General features: G+C 38.9%; 2 protein-coding genes across 2 annotated transcripts; both read left to right on the forward strand.

Annotated features, from left to right (window-relative positions):
- The first annotated feature begins 1,996 nt into the window (after positions 1 to 1,996).
- hoxc4a (homeobox C4a) lies at positions 1,997 to 14,113 on the forward strand. The gene is made up of 4 exons (XM_047376578.1): positions 1,997 to 3,329; positions 3,860 to 4,208; positions 13,465 to 13,614; positions 13,979 to 14,113. Exons 1-3 carry the CDS (start codon positions 2,891 to 2,893, stop codon positions 13,499 to 13,501), a joined length of 825 nt encoding a protein of 274 aa, XP_047232534.1. The 5' UTR covers positions 1,997 to 2,890; the 3' UTR covers positions 13,502 to 13,614; positions 13,979 to 14,113.
- Positions 13,791 to 18,043, forward strand: LOC124865318 (homeobox protein Hox-D4-like). Its single transcript, XM_047360316.1, has 2 exons — positions 13,791 to 14,148; positions 15,949 to 18,043. The coding sequence occupies exons 1-2, from the start codon at positions 13,791 to 13,793 to the stop codon at positions 16,428 to 16,430; spliced, it is 840 nt and encodes a 279-aa protein (XP_047216272.1). The 3' UTR covers positions 16,431 to 18,043.
- The last annotated feature ends 3,305 nt before the right edge of the window (positions 18,044 to 21,348 follow it).

A 21,348-nucleotide genomic window follows, 5' to 3' on the forward strand; every position in this document is an offset into this window, starting at 1 on the left:
TGTGGTTAAGCTGCAGTCCAACTTTATGATTTGACATTGTGTGCTTTGCTAAATGAGTTAGAGTTGTATATTTGACAAAATGTTTTCAGTAAGTGCTTGTTGCATCTTTGGGAAGCAGAACTTATATCAAAGGTTTCGTTTTTAAAGACTAATAGTATGAAACAGAGCATGACATAACTCTTTGTTGTAAACACTGGGCAGTGTAGACAAAACTTTACTTACCTGTGCAGCTCTTGTGTTTTTCATTGTTGATTGATTTGAAGATTATTATTATTTTTTTTTTTGTCTGGCACCAAATCCAGTGGATTTTAGATGTATGGATCTTCCCGCTATAGGACATGCCTGGATTATATTGATATTCCTGTGATGCTGCTTTTTCAATGTTGTTGTAGCTCATTTTAACTATAAACTGAGGACTTATTCTTTGGTTTAATATGTAAAAATTAATATAGCATGTTTTTTGTCTTTTCTTGACTCTGTCTCTTTATGACCACTGTCATTCAGCTTTATGAATGGTCTACTTTAAGAATTAAGCCACATGTTCAGATCTTCTCACCTATCCTGTGTACCTTTACAGTTGGAACCAAAAACCTATTAGATACCTGCATTCAAATAGGTTTAGGAGCAACCTTCAGAAGCTCTTCTAATTTTTAAGGACATTAAAGTTACTATCCAGGGGTATATACATTTTCTCTAACAAATAAAATAATGGTAATAAAAAAAATTAAAACAGCTAGGTAATAAAGCATAAATTTCACAAGATAGAAAGATAAAAAAAAAAAAAGTCGAACTTAAGATAAAAAATAATGCTAGTCTGTTTTGTGTGTTTTAGGGTCGATGACATCCCAACAGGTACAAGATTCGAGCCAATACAGTAGCATCAGTACAACGATGCCACAGAATTGTGACTTTGACAGTTTTCAACACAGAATCTGAAGCAGACAGGTTTAATTTAAGTTGCACGAGTTACGCCATACATGTCTCAGTCTATGTTGTCTTGTAAGGTGTCTGTGAGGTCTTAAAAAGTCTACAATCTTCACTTTAACGTAAAAAGTCCTAAATACATTCAGGTTAGCCAGGTTGAAAATTATAGTTTGTTAGGTCTAATTTTGGTACATTTATTCATACACCAGTTTCTCCGACATTTAATTTTGTTTTGCTTATTTGAGGCATTTGGACATTATTGCACTTTGCAAAACTACAAAGCCCTTGACCCAGGCCAGTAAATTATCCTGTTGGAATTTTCCTAAACCCAAACACTTAAATATTTCTCCTACCACTGACTGATTGAAATTCCTTCTGGGGAATAAACACAAAAAGTCAGTTTTAATGATCCACTACTAGCTCATATTTTTAACAAAATTGCTTTTTTAACAAGGCTGATGGGTTGAAAACTGGGATTTTAGTATTGGACTAAGCCCTGCAAGACAGTAACCTTCATAAAGTGTGCATGCAGTGATTGAAGGCATTGAAGCTAGCTAACATGTAGTTGTAAAATAACTGGATGACCTTTTTAAGCAAGTTATATTTAAGCTACTAGTTAACTATGTTATTAGTGTAGGTATTTTTGCAATTCAAATACACTACCGGTGAAATCTTTATCATTTAATGGTTTTCTTTATGTTCATGACTATTTACATTGTACGTAGATTCTCACTGAATGAATGAACACTGTGAATGAACACATGGAATTATGTAGCAAACAAAAAAAAAGTTTAAAAAAAACAAAAAAACTTTAAATATGTTTTATATTTTAGATTCATTAAGTAGCCGCCCTTTACTATGATGATTGAAATATTAACCTTTGGTGGTTTCTCAATGAACTCTGGGAAGAATCAAATCAGGTTACCGCCTCAGGAAGCTCATGGAGAGAATGCTAAGAGAGCAAAGCAGTCATCAAAGCAAAGAGTGGCTATTTTGAAGAATCTAAAATGTAAAAATGTTTAAAGTTATTTCACACTTTTTGTTTACTACATAATTCCATGTGTGCTCATTCATTGTTTTGTTGCCTTTGGTGAGAATCTACAATTTAAATAGTTATGAAAATAAAGAGACCCATTAAATGAGAAAGTGTATCTAAAACCTTCGACCGGTAGCGTATTTTTAAAATTTTTATTATAATGTGTAGGAAAGTCTAAAAACTCTTAAATTTAACCTCCTGAAACATTTAGAGTGCCTGCTTTTGTGATGTCATCAAAAACATTTTCATATTTAGAGGCAAGATTTTTATCTTGATTAAATAACTGTTTACCACAAAACAGCTAAACAAACAGAAAAACTGAGCACGACACGTTGTTCTTTAAGTAACACACTAACAATAAACTAAATTTGAACGTTTTTTTTTAGAAAGGTCCAGCTAGTAACTTTAATGGCCTTCAGTCTGTTTCCCAGCTGAACCAATGCTGATAAAGAACGCACCTTCATTAATTTGCAGATAACCTTTATGCAAGGTGTGAAAGCTAAGAAAATGATTGGTTTTCTTTTGTTGTGCTTTATCCTTGGCCAACCATTGTCCCTTTGAATAATTGCGAGCCATGGATTTTGCCTGTTTTATTTTTTTCCTTGGTCAGCAGCTACTAGTTTTGTCCCCAAGATCAATTGCCTTGGTAACAAAACCAGAGAGAGGGAGGCAGGGGGAAGAAGAGGGAAGAAGGAGGGATAGAGAGACACAGGCAGAAAGGGAGAGAGAGAGCGCGCTTTGTGCCCACAATGGCGACTGTAGGTATGCTAAATACCTCTGGTTCCTTATCCGGGAACTACCTCTTACTCTGCTATTGGGCCACTGGGTCACGTGGTTAAAGTAACTTTACAGGGCTGCTCGCAAGTAGGAGGGCTTTATGGAGCAGAAAAACGACAAAGCTAGAAAAATTATTTTCCACTCCAGAAATTAATGATCATGAGCTCGTATTTGATGGAGTCTAACTACATTGATCCGAAATTTCCTCCATGCGAGGAATATTCGCAAAACAACTACATCCCCGAGCACAGTCCAGAATATTACAGCCGCGCAAGGGACACTGGCTACCAGCATCACCACCAGGAGTTATACCCTCCTCCGCGGGCGAGCTACCAAGAGCGCCAGTATAACTGTGCAAGCATCCCCGAGCCCGACACGCCGCGGGGACACGGAATACCTCACTCTGCGCACCTGCTGACGGGAAAGGGCCAGCCTGCGTCATGTGAGACCCCACAGTTGTCCATGTCCCCCGCCACCCCGCCGGCCGCAGCCTCCGCCTGCAACCAGGCCACCCCGGAGCATCCTAACAGCACAGTCTCCTCCAAACAGCCCGTGGTGTACCCGTGGATGAAGAAAATTCACGTCAGCACTGGTAGGCAACTTGTGGTGTTTATGTTCCCCCTGCTCTACTCACGCTCCTCTCTCCCCTTCTTCCCTCCCTTTATCAAGCCCCTCTGACTCCCATCTCGTTGCCAGCCCCTGCTCCGATAGCAGGGAAGCCTTTGAAATGGCACAATTGAGGCGGATTTACGACTCGGCATTGGTAATTACACCCACCATAAATTTTATAGCCGAGGTATACTCAGGGCAGCCGTATCACCATGTGGCTTCTGCTGTTATGTATTGCGCGATAGAGAGAGAGGGGGATAAATGAATAAGAGAAGAGAAGGGGAAGAAAATCTGAGCTTTGTGATCTTGCATTAATAATTTAGATCATGGTTGGATGTGAGTGTCCACTCATTACGCGGAGAAGTTCTTAACTTCCCATTTAAATTTCCTCAAACAGCAAAACATTCATGTCCAATAAATCTTTCAGAGCCATATCTCACTTTGTTTACCCCCTCCTTTTTCTCCCTTCTTCTTCTACCCTTTCTCTCCAATCTCCCCCTTTTTTCCTCCCAGTGAACTCTGGTTACAATGGGACGGAGCCAAAGCGGTCTAGGACAGCGTACACCCGGCAGCAGGTCTTGGAATTGGAGAAGGAATTCCACTATAACCGGTATCTAACCCGGCGGAGGCGCATAGAGATTGCACACACTCTGGTGCTTTCCGAGAGGCAGATTAAAATCTGGTTTCAGAACCGCAGGATGAAATGGAAAAAGGACCACAGGCTGCCGAACACCAAAGTGAGATCCTCCTCCTCTGGGTCCAACACAGGCTCTACGGCCGGCGGAGTCGCCGCTGTCTCGGCCACCAACACTGGGGCCCCCGACGAACTCAGTGCAGCACAGCATGGCGAGGATATTACCAGGTTATAAAACCACGAACCAGACACCTGGGGTACACAGAGAACTGGTTATTTATAGAACAATGATATATTTTGTTTTCGTAGCGATCTTGTGCGGTTTCCTTTAAGTCCAAAGTTATATAAAAATGCATGTTATATAGCATGGATTACTGCGAATACCGATGATTTATTTTTTACGTGAAACAGGGTTTAATTTATTTGAAGTTCTTTTATCCTGACGGGTTTTTTTTTTTTTTTTTTATTAAAATGAAGGAGTGAAACTAGAAAAAAAATATACATTTTATCAAAATGTTATTGTGGGCCATTCGTTTGCCCAGCTGCCCAAGGTAAAAATGCACAATCTATTTATTTCAAACAACACTGGAAGGATATCACTATCATAATAATAATAATTATTTTGGTATATTGAAAAAAGCTTGAACACAGCATTGGTTCTGAACTTGTATGTTTAGGATAACAGCAATGTGTGAATTTACCTCGTGTATTTCAGAAACTGGATTTTGATCTGCATTTTTAGTTGTTTTTTTTAAATTATTATTATTATTTGTGGTGTTGATGTTGTGTTTAGACCGTTACAAAGCAGATTATTGTGAAATGCAATAAACGGAGTTTAGTGTACTTGTGCTAATCATAATGGTCAATAAAAACAGTGAGTGTCTCCTAGTTTTACATACGTATGCTCGAAGTTCATTTTAGGTGAGACGAGGTCTACTAATGATTGGAGGATGTTTAAAAACTGTAAAGATTTGTAAATATTCAACAGGATCACTGTGTTTTCTGACTTTTTCTGCGCCTTTAAATTAGCAACGTGTACAGACCTGGTGTGTGTGCATTTGTGTGGGTGCGTTTATGAGTGTGTGCGTGTGCGCCTGTGTGTTTGAGTTTAACCTCTCTTGCAATAGAGTGAAGCTTTTTCCAAAAAATATGGAACAATAAGCAGTTTGGTGCAAACTCATCAGTCTGAAGGACATTCAATTAGCGCTGCAGAAAAGCTACTGAGGGTCCCCTCCAGTCCACTTCTGCACTGCTTTCTACCAGTGTCACAAAATGAAGCCCTATTTTGACTGAAAAGCCAAAATGCATGCTTTAAATTTACGGCTTACATTTGTAATGTGTTAGAGCTGATAGATGTTTGTAACATAGCCATTTTGTAACGCACACAGTCGCCCTGCTTTTTCTATACTGCTCCGTTGCGCCATGTGACTGGGTTTTCACATGTGACATAAATGAAAATTAAACAAAAAAAAAAAAAAACAAAAAAAAAAAGCGAACTGAACGCAGATTCTGTGTAATACATGGTGTGGTGTGAAATATGTCGCTGCGAGGATGATGACCTTTGTTGTCAGATTCTGGCCTGTAGGATGGGGAGGAGTGTTAATGGTTTCTTGTGTCTTTTACTTCTGCATGTGCATGTGCCTCTATATGCGTCAGTAAAATACATCCGAAATTCGATGCTGCTATGACAGAAAAAAGACACTTCAGAACTGTTTACTGCTACTCAAATGTAACATTTAACAGATGTGTGTCCTCTTATTTTTTTCTCATAACATTTGTGTATTCTTAGATAAATGAAGTCTGAGCATGAGTCAGACCCAAAGAAGCGCAAGCATTTGATAGATTATTGAAACTTTGGCATGAATAGGTTGTATAAAATGCCTTACGTAGTGGGAGGCACAACAACACAAAGAGAAGAGGTATTTTCCATCATCAATCTTGCACCACGGAGCTCTGTATAATGTCCTGGAAAACAGCTGTGATGATAGCCAGTTTTGATAACATCAAATGTTGTGCGGTATCAGCCAGAATAACTCATATGTATGCGTACATGTGAAAATGGACCCTTTGAAATCGACTCATTTTAGCACAAGCACAGATGTTAAAATCTGCTGTGGAGACTTGGCCTTTGGAGAAGCCAGCAGAATGGTGGTGAGGCGGCGCTGAAAAATGAATCCAGGAGTCTTTATGTTGTTGGACAGATTAGAGAAATTAATGTGCTCTCCGCAGTCGCAGCATCCCTCCAGCCCCTTTTCTTGGCCCTGTCGCCTCCATGTCGCGGGGCTTGAAAAGGTGCTTCAATGAAGTTTGGGGGTCGATATAGGAGAAGGCCGGGTTCACCTCGAGGACACATTTTCTGTTCCATTAGGCTCATTTCAGTCTGGATGGCCGACCTCTCCAACCCTGTGACCTGATTCACTTTCTATGCGTGTACCTTCTGGGCGCGCCCTCGCCGGTCCTCTCTTGGCCTCTGCTTTCTTTGTGGGTTTTTCTGCGCTGCGCCTGTATAGAGGGGGCCCGCGGCGGGGCATCACTGCATGTGTTGCTCACTTTGTTATTCACGGTGACAGCGGACAGCATTGAACCCTCGGACTGTGCTCCTCTCCGCACCCATCGGAGCTGTAGGACCTCCTAACCTGCGCCTTCTTCACGTGGGTGCAAATCTTCTCAGTGAGCGAGTTATTACACATAAATACACACAGTAAAGTTATCCATAAATGATAGCGATATAAAATAACTACTTGAGATGATGTCTTGCAATTGCACCTCAAATTTGACAAACTGGGAAATATTTTTTACTACGGTGATTAGTAGCGTTCTCTGAGGTCTCATAAAAGGTGCTGCGGCTATAAATAGTTTCATTTGCTGCGCTTATGTGACTTCTGCTCCCAGGTTGGCTCCCTTGTCCAAACTCCAGCTGCCAATTATAGACGTTTCTGACAGTACTGGGACACTTGGTCATTGTGATTAGTTTATGAACAAGGACCTTCAAGTGTTTTTTTTAATTCACAAACACCTTGGAAACTTTTCAATGAGACCCCCAGCAATACCTCAACTCCTTAATGCTAACATTATAGGTTACAATGAAATGATCTTCACTCATTGTGATTTATATATATATATATATATATATATATATATATAAATAGTATAGTAAGTAAATAATAAATAAGGCCACACAGCCTTATTTATTATTGATAAAGTAATTGGAATAAAATTCACAACTTTAACTTTTTAATCCTTGACATAATTTTTCCAAAGCTTTATATAAAGAGGTTAAGCATGATCAAATCAAATCAGATGGAATAATCCTTAATTTCCTCCTTGTTTTGTAAGAAAATTGTAAATTCATGCAATTTTTAAGCATAGTCATATTTTATCAGTTTTGAGTAGTCTGTCTTACCTTCTAAAGTAAACTTGGAGAGGAAAGTGCATAAATGGAAAATGTTATGACATTTGATATTTTCTCCTTAGACTATTTCCAGAATATCAAGCCGGTCAGAGGAAATTCAGTATGTAACAATATTTATTAAGTTGAAACATTATTACTTGAAGTTCATTTAACAGGACACGCACATGTGTTTGAACGGCTATATCCAGGAGTTAAAATAGGAAAGTAGACGACTAGGTGTATTGGTTACAGTGAGCATGAAATGTTTTAGTAGTTCAAATAGTAACAGAAAATACTAAATTAGCTTGAAAATATCCTTATGTAAACTTAATTTTTAAACAATGAGGGTTTTTTCTAATCATCTTTCCAACTAATGGATTTGTTGACTGGTCTTTAGATAACTAAAGTTCTCTTTTGGATAGTAAGAAGTCGCAAAGATTACATAAATGTCTGACTGGTTTGGGCTCTGTGAGGGAATATTAATGGGAAAAAATCCTGACAGCATGTATTCCAGAGGTAAACAGCTGTCAGTGAAAGCCAAACCCACATGTTTGTGTGTCAGTACACATTTGACCCTCCTTCCTCCTTGCCATGTCTTGGAGGCTACAGGTGGAGCTCAAATTACTCTCTGAACATAGAAAACATTATGCACCTTTTGTTTGAGCTCTTGTTAGGAAGGATTAATGTCAAGCAGAAAATGCATTTTTGAGGCATGACTTTATCTCCCTTTCCCAAAGAATTAAGAAAACTGTATGACGAAGATAGATCTGTTTAATATAAAAACCGTTGAATTTGAAAGTTACTGAAGCAAACTCTGGTGCCTTTGCAGTCATATTATTATTATTATTATTATTATTATTATTATTATTATTATTATTATTATTATTATTATTATTATTATTATTAAAAACCTGCTGAAGTCTCATCTAAACTTACTGAACCCTGACTGAATATATACAAACATTTATCTTTGTTAAGTTCAAAAATAAACTAAAGATATTGTGTGTTTTTTTAATGAATATTCTCACATAATCAGTGCAGACTATATACGTTAAAGTTTGTTGACGGGTCATACTGCATTTAAAACAAAAACATCCATCTATCAAGGAAATATTGTCTTTATTCTTAATTGTGAAAGATTATTCTGTAAACATAATTTAAGAATTTCCTCTGCCTGTATCTGCTGTAATGTTTCAAATTCATGATTGTTTCCAGCACTATGAACGCGCAGGATTATGGTGCGTTTTTGAGTTTGGAGTGCACTGTTTAAATTCCTGAGGAGTTACTCAGGTCCAACCAGTTTTGTCTCTGACTTGAGACTGTTGAATCACACATGATTTTCAGCTCACATTGCACCGCTGCAGGCTCTCTGTGATTTATGGAGCACCTCTGGCGAGGCCTCTCTCTTTCTCCCTCCTTCCTTTTCTTTCAGAAGGTGTAAAACGTTACACAAGGATCCATCAAGACATTTAAACAAACGTTAAACAGGATTGGTCAGGTCTGATCTGATGCTCACCTGGGTTATATCACCTGCAGTTATTGTCAGGTTGGCCGGTTATACATGAGTTTGTCCACTCGTCTCAGATGAGTGGCTTCTTCAACCACTTAGGGTTGTGATGAAAGCTCTGCACATTGCTGTGTGCGTGTTCGACCTGCAGCCCTGTAGCAGCTGTATAGAGGCTTAGAGTTGAAACAGGGGTCACGCTGCTATTTTCCAGGACAGAAGAGAGGCTGCCTCACATTGACCAGCAGTGGGTGTGTCATGAATCCATGAAACTCTGCGTTTACTCATACGGGGAGCAACAGAACCAGCCTGTATGTACGCATGTGCCTTTAGTAATAACGGTGGAGCTGGGCTAAATAACATAAAAATCGATTTTAAAAACTAATCAGAAACACTGAAGTGATTAACAGTCAGAACTTGCAAACATTCTTACATGGGTGATATAGCTGCCAGCCCAGGGCGCCCTCCATCATAGAGCAGCACTGCCCCCCCCCCCCCCCTTAACTACTGACAATTTGTGTCAGTAGTTGTACCTGACCCAGTATGCAGCAATACAATCTGTAGATTGATGCAAAGTATAAACACTATGAAAGTATGGCTGGAAAACGTTTGGGAGCAAATTAAAGGACTAATTCTCAGATTTTCAAGGAATTATCTTTGTGCATCGATTGTTTTAATTTTAAAATACTTTAACCAGTCAAATCTAAATTTGATATTTCTGTGCTGAAAATAAACTCTGAACAAGAGGATTTTTAGTTTTATTAAAAATATACTTCAGATCTTATCTTCACTAAAGTCAAACAGACACGGATAGATAGATAGATAGATAGATAGATAGATAGATAGATAGATAGATAGATAGATAGATAGATAGATAGATAGATAGATAGATAGATAGATAGATAGATAGATAGATAGATAGATAGATAGATAGATAGATAGATAGATAGATAGATAGATAGATAGATAGATAGATAGATAGATAGATAGATAGATAGATAGATAGATAGATAGATAGATAGATAGATAGATAGATAGATAGATAGATAGATAGATAGATAGATAGATAGATAGATAGATAGATAGATAGATAGATAGATAGATAGATAGATAGATAGATAGATAGATAGATAGATAGATAGATAGATAGATAGATAGATAGATAGATAGATAGATAGATAGATAGATAGATAGATAGATAGATAGATAGATAGATAGATAGATAGATAGATAGATAGATAGATAGATAGATAGATAGATAGATAGATAGATAGATAGATAGATAGACGGACGGACGGACAAGCAGGCAGGCGAGGGATGCAAAGCAGGTACTACCACTGAATACTTCACACCACATATTGTAGCTATAGGGAATGATGGCCTGGGTGAACGTACGAGTGTACTTTATGTCAGTGTAACACCTCACTGAGAAATATTTAATTAGCCTATTTGCTGCATCGTTGAGGACCCCAGATATTAAAGCCATTTCCTGCATTGAAGGTGTCACCAGCGGCCCAGACAATCACTAGACTGAGTTATGGTTATGGTATTCACTTTCATCAGCACAAGTGATCTGAATATGCAATCTAGGAGACTATAGATTCTCGTTTATGTACAGGTTAAGTGATTTAATTTGTTCTATGACAATGATTTCTCTGCTGTGCCACCAGTTGCATCTGCTGCTGCATTGCTGAACAAATCCATGCATGTTTCTGCACACATAGGAGCGACAGATAATCTGTTGTCTAAATGAATAAAATCATGAACATTTTAAAATAGGGAACTAAACTAACAGTTTAAGAACCCTTTAATTAGCACAACAGACATATTTTGTGTTTGTAAACATGTAATCAGTATTTTAAGCTGTGAGCACCCACAAATTTCTTAAAATGGGTCCTATCATGGATCCTGTCAGTCATTTATTGCTAAGGGCTTTTAAAGGAGGCAAATTCAGCCTAGACAAACCTGGCTGGAAAAACAAAGCTGCAAAACGAGTTTAAAAGACGCTGTAAATATAAATATAGTGCATTTCTGCCACACTTCTTATTTACAAAACAAAATACAACGTAAAACAATCCAACATTATTCCCTGAAAGGGTGCAGGGTTTACCTTGGTATACCTACCAAAGAATAACCCCCTATTAATGCACGTCCTTATATAAAGTGCACGAAGCAGACCACGTGCGTGTCTTCTCCTGCCTTATGAAGTGCAGTCTGCAAACTCTGGTCCTTTCATTTCACTCTGCATTGTTTACAGCAACATAGGGCACCGGGCCCATAAATCTTCTCCTTGCTCTGCCAAGACAGCGCCATTTGTATGCACCGTTTTAACCGACAGCATCCTCTGCCCATTAACGTCTTCTCACAAGCTCTCTTTCAGTCTCCTCTTATCTGCACAGCTCTGTCCCCGGGACATGCATTAACTGATACGTGTTTTCCTTAAGCTCAGGAAAACAATTACGCTTTTTTGTCTTTATTGCAAATAATATTACATCGATGCATATTTTATCGAGGAGGAAAACAAAACAAAAAAACAATCTCGGGCTGCAGTAGCCAGATTTGCCTCCCGATTTTGCGCAGCCGCAGCACGGTTGTCTCTCTTTCTCTCTGTATAGGTTATTGGTATGAAAAATAAAAGTTTATCGACAATTTCTTCACTTGTTTGTGTCAGCGGGCGAGGGAGCGCAGAAGGTAAGGAGGAATTGTAAAAGGGTTGACACCCAGGAGCGACCGGCGTGCTTTTGTGTGTGAGAGAAAAATGATTTATAGCCACTGAGGCGGTTCAAATAGAGTTCACGGAGAATTGTGGTGGAGGCGCGGAGGTGCTAAATTAATGTCTTGCTGAGCTAGTATATCACAGATTCTATCTCCAAATTCAGAGAGAGTGCGTTCAAGGGTGCGAGGCAAGGAAAACACAATGAAATTAATTACTTTCCCCCTCATTTCAGCCACTACCACAAATAACGTTCCTTATAATAATAATAATAATAATAATAATAATATAATGCTACATTGTTTATCTATTCATCTAACTTTGCTGATTTAAGCTGTTTTTTTTTTATATAGCCACTTGCTTCATTATATGATCCATAATGCAAATATCTAAAATTACATAATACAGATTTGAAACTCCTAACTCTGAAAAATGTAAGTATTGCTGAATAATAGTTACATTGAACCGATGTCCCCGTATTCATGTAATTCAAGAAAATGAAATCCCTGATGGTCGTGACTTGATACACTTTGAAGTTGCAGGTAAAGCCCTGATAATGGTGGCAGCAGGGGTGACGCGTAAAGAAAAAAAAAAAGGAGGAAGGCTCCTCTCCTTCCAAGCTTTGCAGCCCTGAGTGCATAATCCATCACCTTTGAGACATCTAAAGAGGGCTTTCTAGACAGCTTTGTTGCAGTGAAACACCAGCAGGAACTTAGGCTACATTTGAAGCTTGCTTCAACTAAGATTGATACGGGCCCACAATGCGAACAGGCCCTTTAGGAAACGTTCACTTTTTTGTAGATTTTGTGCAACATTCAGTATTTTACTCTTATACACGATTTTGCATGCGTTTGTGCTTTGCTGAAATAATAATAATAAAAAAAAAAACGTATTAGTGAGTTTACTTCCCTATTCATTTAGAGGACAACTGCTCCAGCTTTTAGTGCAGAATCATTTCACCCCCGGAAATATCTATTACCGCTTGTTAAAATTAAGTTGCAAATTCCATATTTTATTTGAACACATTTCGCCTTGAGCTGGCCTGAGTTGCTTCAAACAGGCGCCTATTAGATATAAATTCTCAACCTGTCCTTCACCCATTCAGCCGTATAGCAAAAATGATTAAATGTAAAATAAATAAATAAAAAATGTTACTTCACAACAACTGAAATTGTACAGTGAATCCTGAATAATGCAAATGAGTCGTCTTGCAGGAAAAAAAGAAAAACCTTTAATGATTGCCTCCTTTGTCTTTGTGCAGCAATGACTGTCACAGCCTTTTGTTTGACCACTCCCATTGAATCCTAATAAGCTGCACTTGCAGTCGGACAGTTAGAAGCATATGTTATGAAAAGGAGAAGCCCGCCAATTTATAACGAGAAGTTTGAAAAATAATCGAACATAATTTTGCCTTGAAAGACTAAAGCTCTACTTTTTATTGACAGCATTAAAACACTGGGATAAATACTTGCCATTGTGTTTGTCAGAGGGGGAAAAAAAGCTGTACGCAGTTTAATTTAATTTAATATTTTTCATTTTTTAAACGCCGTCATAAGGTACGAATTAAACATTAATCGCACATTATTCCATTGCACTGATATTGCAAAGCAGGCATTCTTTTTGTTTAAACCTACCACACGGTGCTCAGCAGCAAGGCGCGGCTCTCCCAGTTTATCCTGTAGCATTTACAATAAAAACCAGAAATCTCTACGCTTGGTTTGAAATAAAAACGCTCCTCAGCACACGTGTGTGTAATCTTTGTTTGTCTCCCCCTGTCTCCGTTTGAACGCATCTCTTTCTTACATCTTGGCCTCTTTCCAGTTGTCCAGTTATCAGATTTTTTTTAATTTTTTATTGCCCTTTTACAAATCCCTAGATACGGAAAAGCCGGACAACGTGCAGAGAATGTCTGAAGAAATATGCAAAAGCTTCTTCGGATACCCCAAGTTGCCAGCAGGATTAGTTTCCAACTCCGGAGCTCTGTCATTGGATGAGTGGCACACGTGACCACGGTATACCCCCTCTGGTAAATATTATTCAAACCGTTCCTCATGGTTTCCAGCTCCAAATACTCTGTCCTGCGTGCATTTATTCTTTCAGGTTAATTGTGATCTGATATTAGACAGATAGAAGACCTCTAGCTTATTACTACTGAGGGACTTCTCAGTTTGATTTGAGCCAGTTTGATGAGCTGTGGGGTCCATGGACCCCCAACTGTCTGTGGCCCTCCCTCCGCAGCTGCATGGCAACAGTTTTGAAATGAGCTCTGGACAAGTGCCAAAACTTAGCGTGGGATGTAGTGAAGGAACAAGAGTTGAACGAGTAGGAGGAGGAGGAGGCCATGATTCAAGACCTGATCAGCCGAACCTGACCTCTACTGCTCCCTTCAGTTCCAGGTTGAACCCACATGAAGGTTCTGAGTGCCCTCTGGAGCCTGCGGTTTACTGCCATGCCAAGGGCAAGCTGGACCACAGAAGCAGAGGATGTAGTCTCACCATCTGCCACTCAAAGGGGATTTTCCCCTGGATGAAGTCAAGGAAAACTGGCTCGAAGCGGTCAAGTAAGTTTTTTTTCTCTCATGTGTTTTAGAGCTGAAAATATTAGGAAAATATGACATTATGATATTATTATGAATATTCCAATAATACTTTTAATTAGGCCACATTTACTCATTGATCTGTTTTTTTTCTGTGCTCTATGTTGTGAATAAAGGACAGTGAATACATTACACATGATATACCAAATACAGCATCCAAGCAACAAAGCACACACACCTTGGATGTGAACTTTAACCCACATAACTGCCTTTCTAAAGATCATTGCAAGCGGCCTTGTAGAAGCATAGACTTAGTCAAAGCAAATTCTTTATTCATGCTGGTGGTGGCCCAGGATTTTACAACATAGGGAGTAACATTGTTGTGTTGTTTCTGTGACAGTTTCTTTTAAACCTGATACATTTTCTTAAATTCAAAAAATCCACACAACTTTAAAGTAATTCTAAATTATCTGAATTATTGATTTGAAATAAGTTAAGAATCAGGAGGAATATGGACAGATCACCTAAATCCTCTTGCAGCGTGTAATAGAGATAGACAAAGGAAGTACTCATCATTATGAACATTAAAATATTTTCATGTAGCTCAACGGTACAAGAACTTTGCACATTAATATTCACATAATGATTGCAATTTAACATGAGTGTAGACGTTTCCTAAGATCTTCTGCACTGAGTATGTGGTTACAAGTGCAGTTATGTTGTTTTTGTTGCTTCTTGTGCTGATTAAATCTCAAAAATCACAGATTATAACCACTGTTTTTAACACGTTCATACAATAAATTATTATGTTTGCAGTGCACAATCATATTACTGCAATGATAAAAGAAAACTGCACAGAGAGATGGGGTGAACAGCAATGTTATTTTTAATTGTTTTATCATTATAAGTATTTTTATTTTCAAAATAAAAGATTAAATCCATTGTTAATAACTGGATTTTAACCTGACATTATGACTGGATTTTATTGCAGTAAATTACATTGACAGAAAGCTAATTGAAATTGTCTGGATTGTATATTAACTCCGCCTGACTTTGATTAGACTAGAATGACTTTATGTTGCTTTGTATTGTAAAGTGCCTCAAAATTACTTTTGTTGTGATTTAACTGAATTAAATTGATACGAATTGAATTTTATTGAATTTGGACCAACATAGATATTATATAACTGCATATGAATTGGACCTGTTTGTTTAGTAAAGTCCTTTGAGATGTTTGTCTTTGTGAGTTGGTTTTATATAAATTAAACTGAATCAACCTCTCCTGACCTTCCAAACAGTGAATATCAAGGAAACATGTTGGCCATGTTAAAGACGGCACCATCCTCTGTCTAATGCACTCACTATAGGTCTTATTAAACATCCATTAACCCGTCCTTGTCATATTGTTATCAACAGAGTCCTGGTGCTGCTCATATACATGTCAAACTGAATCCCTAATGGCGGCTATTTTCAGTGGTGCTCCCGAGGTACATTTTAAGTGACTGAGATGGGGATTTGACAGTTCTGCTTCCGTGTGGAGCTCTGATTAATGTGGCCTGTCAGGCAGCCGTAGTGGCGTCAGATGTTTTCCCCAGACTGCCTCTTCGGCAGGGAACTTTCCCTGAACACTTGACACACTAGACAGCCAGTCTTGTTTAGGAGTTTCGATTGTGACTGAATAGGAACTGAGGGCTCCGCTTGGTCTCAGGTTGATTAGATGAGGATTGAGGTGGGTCTTGCTGGCACCATAGACTCTAGGATGGAGGTGTTACATGCATTGCACTTTCTGTAAAAGGCTAAGCTTTTTTCTGTGCTCATTCCCAGCTTCAGCCAAGGGTGATGTGACATCTAGTGCTACAGGCAGAGGAGTGAGAAGAGAGAGGACATCCTTCACCAACAACCAGCTGCTGGAGCTGGAGAAGGAGTTCCACTTCAGCCCTTACCTGCAACGCCGCCGCAGACTGGAGATGGCTGCCGGGCTGCAGCTCACTGACCGCCAGGTCAAGATCTGGTTTCAGAACCGCAGGATGAAGCTTAAAAAGGAGCACAAGCATGGCAGGGTGACAGGTTTGTCCGACAATTCCCTTTGCACGCTGCATATGGGGCTCCCAGCAGCATGTGCTGTCAGAACTTCCTTCTCCTCTTCCTTGGAACCACACTCCATGGATCAGGCTATGCTTTCTCTGTTTGACCCCACAGACTTGTCCTATCTAAACTGCATGTTTCCATCTGTTGTGAATGGTCCAGCCTTCTCATGCACATGTACAGAAGGTCATCAGCAAGTCAGCATTTCAAATCGGCTCTGAGGGTCCATAAAGGCTCTCCCTTCTGTGCTTTTAGAAATATTCCCTCACACATTCACCTTCACCTACTTATGAAAAACTAGAGGATGTCTGAACAGCATCCCAGGAATGCCATCCACTTAGCACACCAATTCATGAAACATTTTAATTAAACTATACGAGCACATCTTGATTAAGGAGAGCTGCAGCAATATCATTTGTGTTTAAAGGCACAACATAAGAACACTGCAGGTCTTTACAAATACAGCATTAAGGATACTTTTGAACTTGTAGTAAATGGTTATTTACATTGCCTAGCAAAAGCATTCAAACCCCTGAATTGTTCGCACATTTTGTCTCTATAACCACAAACCTTTGTGTACTTGACTGGGATTTTATATCAAACACCTGTGCAAAATAGTGTACAACAGTGTAGTCGAAGGAAAATGATATTTGAACACAATCTGAAAAGTATGTCATGCATTTGTATTTAGCCCTATTAAACATAAAACACACAAAAAAAAAACTAGATTGCCTTCAAAAGTCACATAATTAGTAAGTAGAATAGAGTAATTAAATCTGTGAAGGCCTTGATAGAGAACATCAGTGAACATACATATTTATAAAGACCAAGGAACACACCAGACAGGTCAGGTATAAAGTTATAAAGAACCATAAATTATGTTTTAAGTTATAAAACAATATCCCAAACTTAATAGTTCATAGTTCATAACAACTATGAACTCCACAAATTTTCCCTTTCGGATCATTGGGATCATCATCACCAACCACGAAACACAGTGATGGCAATATCATGCTTATGGCACAGGGAAGCTGGTTAGAATTGATGGGAAGATGAATGGAGTTGAATACAGGGCAATCCCAGAGGAAAACTGAGGCTGCACAAGACATGAGACTGGTGGGGACAACTTCCAGCAGGACAAAAACCTTACACATGCAGTCAGCGCTACAATTACACTAATTTGGATCAAATATTATCCATGTGTTGGAATGGCCTAGTCAATGTCCAGGCTTAAATCCAATTGAAAATCTGTGACAGGACTTGGGAATTAGGGTTCACAGACACTCTGTGCTCTGCTAAGTATTGACAAAGAGGGGCTTGAATACAAATGCATGCCTCATTTTTCAGCTTTTTATTTGTAAAATATTTGTAAGCTATGTATCATTTCATTTTACTTCCACTTTACAGTTGTGTGGTACATTGTGTTGGTCTATCACATAAAGCCATAATAAAATACTTTGAAGCCTGTGGTTGTAACATGGCAACATGTGCAAAGGTTGAATTGGATGTAAATACTTTTGCAAAGCCCTGTAGTTGCAGCAAGTAAAAATTGCAGATCTTTGGCATTTTTCCATAAAGGAGGTTTTAAACAACAAAAAATTGTTTCTTTGTGTTGTTTTTACTGTAGATTTGTTTATTTGAATATCACTAAGTGGTGCGGCTTTTTCATAGCTAACTGTTTGTTTATGGGAAGGGCTTAAAATGCTGACGTTTAATATGTATATATATTTTTTTTTTATAAAGGTTGTTATTTATACAGTGAGTGTTCCCTGTTATTTTTGATGGATGTTTCCGTACTGAACATGGTTAATAAACACATTTAGGAAAATTGTAATCATGCACAGTGTTTACCTTGTTCATTTAAAAGGCGAAGGGCTTTTTTTTAACAGTATTTCCTAATTATGAATTCCTATGTCAAATCGAAAAAAATGAGATGGATTATGCATTTAAATTAAACAGGGCTTTAGATTCATTGAAAACTTTACAGTATTGTGTATTCACGTTGCACAATCTTGCCTCTCTCCCGCTCCGCTGCCTCAGAGTTTCCCCCTCCATTAATCACAGAGACAAGGTAGTTTTTCCAGCGTTCCAACCACAAGCTCTGAACCCACTGGGCACCATGACAAGAACTCCTCCTGCCTCCACCCCACCCCCTCTCCCCCAGCCCTCGCCTCTTTCTATGGCCAAATTGTAGTTCTGCAAGTTGGGGCTGGCCTCGCTCTCAGTGGGCATGTTTAGCCGTGTAATGTGGAAGCCCTTCCAACTCACTACGGGCCCATGAGAGACCAATGCTGCCCAATCACCAATGACAACATATCATCTCAAAGAGCAATGTGAAGTTGTTTACTGGCATCTACTATGCCTTGATAGAGTGGGGAGTCTCAATTACAAACTATGTCATTATTTTTGCCAAATTTCAATGATAAAACTGTGTTTTTATTTGGCAAAAGTAGGTCACATCTGCCTAGGGATTTCTATTTCATATGTCAAAGATAATAACTTTACCTGATGAAGGAACTTGTCTTCTTTTACACTTGATAATGTGAGCCTGAACATAAATATTGTAAACAAAACTACACACAAATTGTGGGCATGATGACAGTTTTATATCAGTGGCTTTACTGTGAATAAGCTGTCACAGAGGCCCACTGACAGCTCCAAAACTGGGTGCAGTAAAGCTGATCCCCCCCCCACCCCCCCGTTGCTTCTAATGACTTCCTACTCCTAATTCATTATCAGTCCCTGGATCAGTTGTCATTTGGTAAATATTTAGCACCCATTTGGCAGGTCTCTGTTGCCGTTGGGGGAGCTATTTTGCAAGCTACAACTGTGTGAATATTTTAGATTTAAAAAATGGTCTGTATTTGAAAGGTGGCAACGAGAGGAAAGCAATAAAAGCCATATATGAGAGAAAGTTCCGCTGTAAAAATGTGCTCACTTAACTAAGAGACAGAAAGAGAAGAAATTATGTGGAACACAGAGCAGACTGTGCTAGATTCCTGAAATTCTTGGATACGCTGGGTGATTTATGATTCTGATGGTTGCTGAGGATCAAAAAAACCTTTACCTCCTTTCCCCAAAACATTCCCCTTCTAGACACTAAAAGCCAGGAGGATCCACACACTGGTGTGCAGTAATTCCATGGACGGGGTCAAGGGGGATCCGCAGAGGTCAAGGAAAGCCTCCACTCAAGGGCCCCAGAGCGAGGGGGGCACACTCTATGTCCATCTGAACATTAGGTTAGCTGGTTGTTCTCACATTAGCATCTAAACTCATTATTTCCCGCTTACTCACAAGACTCCGTTGACTTCTTGACTTGGCATCTGTTCTCAAAGGAGGAGATCTGCCAAGCCAAAGAGCCCTGCATAATCTTCTCAAGATTTCTTGGCTTTTGCAATAAAACACATGTATAAAAGTGATAAATGGTGCCTGCAGAAGATTGCCATGAAACCAGCTTTGGTTATGGTCCATCATTAATTTGGAGAAAAATTTTGTCCTGCACAGTGACTAATGTTTTACTGGCTCATATAAAGCTGTCATGGTTAGGGTTCCAGTCACTTCCAGTCACTGAATGGTGATCACAAACAGACATAAATGAACAGTGATCATAGTGATCTTAGTCTATATAAGCACCGGTAAACAGTTTAATACATAATATCTCATTATAATTTTCAGTCATATGTAGATTTGTATTTTAGAGGCAATATTTGGTTGCCAGCATTTCCTCCAAAATCCTTCTTATCTTTTTTTTCTGTGCTGTTTATTTCTGCCACTAATGTTCAAATAAAATAAAAAGTAAAAGATTATAAACAGATTTCCCCTGAAAAAAATGTTCAAGCCACGTTAAGTATGTTTCCTTTCAGTTCACGCTTAATTTACTTTCCTGTTTTTATTTTAGAAACAGTAATTCAAATGCACTCATTTACATCACCTATTGATCTTAATGACAAAGCCACTTCCAAGTTGTTTTAAACTGGATGCACATCCTACATAGATCTTATATACTGTATAAGGTCCATTTAAATTAATGCTGAACTTAAATCCAGATACAAAAAAACAAAAAAAATCAAAAACTGTAGTCACTGAAATAACAGTTTCAGTTCAGGCGTAGTGATTATACAGGTCCTTCTCAAAATATTAGCATATTGTGATAAAGTTCATTATTTTCCATAATGTCATGATGAAAATTTAACATTCATATATTTTAGATTCATTGCACATTAACTGAAATATTTCAGGTCTTTTATTGTCTTAATACGGATGATTTTGGCATACAGCTCATGAAAACCCAAAATTCCTATCTCACAAAATTAGCATATTTCATCCGACCAACAAAAGAAAAGTGTTTTTAATACAAAAAACGCCAACCTTCAAATAATAATGTACATTTATGCACTCAATACTTGGTCGGGAATCCTTTTGCAGAAATGACTGCTTCAATGCGGCGTGGCATGGAGGCAATCAGCCTGTGGCACTGCTGAGGTCTTATGGAGGCCCAGGATGCTTCGATAGCGGCCTTTAGCTCATCCAGAGTGTTGGGTCTTGAGTCTCTCAACGTTCTCTTCACAATATCCCACAGATTCTCTATGGGGTTCAGGTCAGGAGAGTTGGCAGGCCAATTGAGCACAGTGATACCATGGTCAGTAAACCATTTACCAGTGGTTTTGGCACTGTGAGCAGGTGCCAGGTCGTGCTGAAAAATGAAATCTTCATCTCCATAAAGTTTTTCAGCAGATGGAAGCATGAAGTGCTCCAAAATCTCCTGATAGCTAGCTGCATTGACCCTGCCCTTGATAAAACACAGTGGACCAACACCAGCAGCTGACATGGCACCCCAGACCATCACTGACTGTGGGTTCTTGACACTGGACTTCTGGCATTTTGGCATTTCCTTCTCCCCAGTCTTCCTCCAGACTCTGGCACCTTGATTTCCGAATGACATGCAGAATTTGCTTTCATCCGAAAAAAGTACTTTGGACCACTGAGCAACAGTCCAGTGCTGCTTCTCTGTAGCCCAGGTCAGGCACTTCTGCCGCTGTTTCTGGTTCAAAAGTGGCTTGACCTGGGGAATGCGGCACCTGTAGCCCATTTCCTGCACACGCCTGTGCACGGTGGCTCTGGATGTTTCTACTCCAGACT

Source organism: Girardinichthys multiradiatus, chromosome 1 (assembly GCF_021462225.1).
Source record: "Girardinichthys multiradiatus isolate DD_20200921_A chromosome 1, DD_fGirMul_XY1, whole genome shotgun sequence".
Classification (NCBI taxonomy): domain Eukaryota; kingdom Metazoa; phylum Chordata; class Actinopteri; order Cyprinodontiformes; family Goodeidae; genus Girardinichthys; species Girardinichthys multiradiatus.

Bases quoted from the DNA above. Each gene is read 5' to 3' on its own strand.
- hoxc4a (XM_047376578.1), top strand. From the start codon at position 2,891: ATGATCATGAGCTCGTATTTGATGGAGTCTAACTACATTGATCCGAAA. The intron at 3,330-3,859 runs GTAGGCAACTTG...TTTTCCTCCCAG, and splicing joins GAAAATTCACGTCAGCACTG to TGAACTCTGGTTACAATGGG. The intron at 4,209-13,464 runs GTTATAAAACCA...ACAAATCCCTAG, and splicing joins CATGGCGAGGATATTACCAG to ATACGGAAAAGCCGGACAAC.
- LOC124865318 (XM_047360316.1), top strand. From the start codon at position 13,791: ATGGACCCCCAACTGTCTGTGGCCCTCCCTCCGCAGCTGCATGGCAAC. The intron at 14,149-15,948 runs GTAAGTTTTTTT...GCTCATTCCCAG, and splicing joins AACTGGCTCGAAGCGGTCAA to CTTCAGCCAAGGGTGATGTG.